Below are 2296 nucleotides of genomic sequence, written 5' to 3'. Positions count from 1 at the left end.
TTCAGCAGGTGGCGTAGTGGTGCAGGAGCTGGACTCCCACAAGGCCAACAGCAGTTCTAGTTCTGGACCCAGCGCTTTAAACTCATGCTGGGTGCATGTGCATACATGCTCAGAGAGGAGAATAGAGGAGAAGGGATTGCAGTGTAGCCACACACACCCCCAGGGGGGTAATTTCTTTCTCCATCTCTCTGGTGAGTACATGCACCCTATTAAAAAAATCTCTCCTTAAAAAAAAAGATAGTTATTTATTTAACTTTATTATCATCATTATTATTTAATATGCTATAGGGCATGTGCACTTACCAGAAAGAGAGAAAGTAAGCTGCCAGGTCCAGGACTTGAATCATGGTTACCCATTTGGGAGTCCCACGCCTTAATCACCACACCACCTGCTGATGCCAAATACATTATTTTAGTATGTCTTTAAAAGTATATTTGAAAATATACTTTCAAAAAAATACACATGTATTTGTGTATATTTGGAAGACAATATAAGCAGTAAATGGTTTAAAATAATTGGACTAGCATTAATATGTTTTTTTTAAACAGGGAGTGTGCATTTTTAAAAATAATTATTTAATCTTATTTATTCATCCATTTATTTTAATTTGACCAGAGAGAGAGGACAGAGACAGAGAGAGGGGAGAAAAGTGAGAAAGCAAGCTACCAGGTCCGGGACTCAAACCGTGGTCAGCCATGTGGGAGTGTACAGCTGGTCCTTTAATAAATGTTTCTAAACATCATTATTGAGATGAGGCAAATTAGAATTAGTTATTCTTATTTTGAGGTCTGGTCATTTTACTGCCGGTAGGATACTTTTTTTTTTTTTTTTTAAGAATTATTTTTATTTATTTATTTTAATTTGCCCAGAGTGGGACAGAATGGGAGAGAATGAGCAAAAGAGAAAAAGCAAGCCATCAGGTCCAGGACTTGAACTGTCAGACATGTGAGAGTCCAGCTCCTTTAACCACCACGTCATCTGCCAGCCCCAATAAGAGAAATTTTTATGAATAAATTTGCACATAATGAAATGTGTGATCTTATGTGAATAATCTAGTGAATTTTGACAGAAATACATACCCAAGTAACCCCAATCTAGAACCTTTCCACCACTCTACAAGTTTCCTACTGACCCTTTTAGTAGGCCTCATCCCATATATAATCACTATAATAGTATATTTGAGCATATGTTTTTGTTCATAAATAGAATTATTGTACCTCTTTTTTATTTGTAGGGGAGAAAAACATTCAGATGGCAGATAACAGGTAAGTTAAAATGGACTTTGTTTATTGGAATTTAAAACTTAGTTGATGAGCAAAAGCCTAGCCATGTTTCTGTAAAACATCACTCAAATTCATCTCAAATCCAAGTTAATTGCATTTTGGGGACTAGGGACGGCTTTTTTTTTTTTTTTTCTTTTTTTTCTTTAGCCCATAAAGAAATTTTATAAAGAGTTGCTCAAATAGTGATTTACAAACATTTTGTAGAAAGCAATAATTTTGCTCCCCTGAGATAATTAATGCCATCTTATGGTTCTGTAGCTGCCACTGGCCAAATGAAAGATTTAGTTTTGTGGATTGTTTAAAGGTCACTTTTTCTTTCTTTCTTTTTTTTTTTTTGAAAGGTTTTTGGTGGGGGAAGTCACTGTCTAGGCATCTTTGCAAACTATTACACTTATTTTAATGAAGTTTCATTGTTTCTAAGAAACATTGAATGGCTTGCTTACAGAGCCACTGTTGCTACTGTCTTAACTTGGTAAGAGTGCTTTGCTTTGGTCACAGGACCAGCTGAACAAACAGCATGTTTTTCTTGGTTGGTTTGGCTTTTGGACTGGAGCAAATATTTTTTGAGAAAAGAAGTATAAATAAGAACTATATAAGAATCTTGGGTGGCGACCAGCAGTTAGTGTAATGGCTGTGTTGCTGGACTCCCACATAGTCGACCGCGGTTCGCGTCCTGGACCCGGTGGCTTAAAACTCACGCCAGGCGCGTGTGTTTGCGTGCCCAAGATCCCGAGAGGAGGATGGAGGAGAAGGGATTGCGGTGTGGCCATCCCCCCGGGGGGTGATTTCTCGCTTTCTGTCTCTTTGTTTGTCTCTGTCTGTCTGGCAAGCGCATGCACCCTATAGCAAAAACCTCTTAAAAAAAAAAAAAAAGAATCTTGGCTAGATGTTTGAAATAACTGTAGGGTGGTATGTATGTCTGAGGTGAATGAGGGAGTACCAAGTGGTGGGATTTTTATTTTTTAAGGAAAGTTGTTGTTTATTTTTATTTTATTTATTCATTTATTTTAAT

General features: G+C 37.2%; 1 protein-coding gene across 5 annotated transcripts in view; it reads left to right on the top strand.

Annotated features, from left to right (window-relative positions):
* The window catches only part of NAP1L4 (nucleosome assembly protein 1 like 4), a 77617-nt gene that overhangs the window by 27269 nt on the left and 48052 nt on the right, over window positions 1-2296 (top strand). For all 5 annotated transcript variants that reach the window (XM_027774402.1, XM_006141083.3, XM_027774405.1 and 2 more), the window contains exon 2: window positions 1236-1266. In XM_027774402.1, coding sequence (XP_027630203.1) covers window positions 1253-1266 — 14 coding nt within the window. In that variant the 5' untranslated portion in view covers window positions 1236-1252. The remainder of the gene's footprint in view (window positions 1-1235; window positions 1267-2296) is intronic.

The sequence above is a fragment of the Tupaia chinensis genome, unplaced genomic scaffold, assembly GCF_000334495.1.
Source record: "Tupaia chinensis unplaced genomic scaffold, TupChi_1.0 Scaffold000047_1, whole genome shotgun sequence".
In the NCBI taxonomy this organism is placed as follows: domain Eukaryota; kingdom Metazoa; phylum Chordata; class Mammalia; order Scandentia; family Tupaiidae; genus Tupaia; species Tupaia belangeri.
This window is presented reverse-complemented; position numbering and strand designations above follow the sequence as displayed.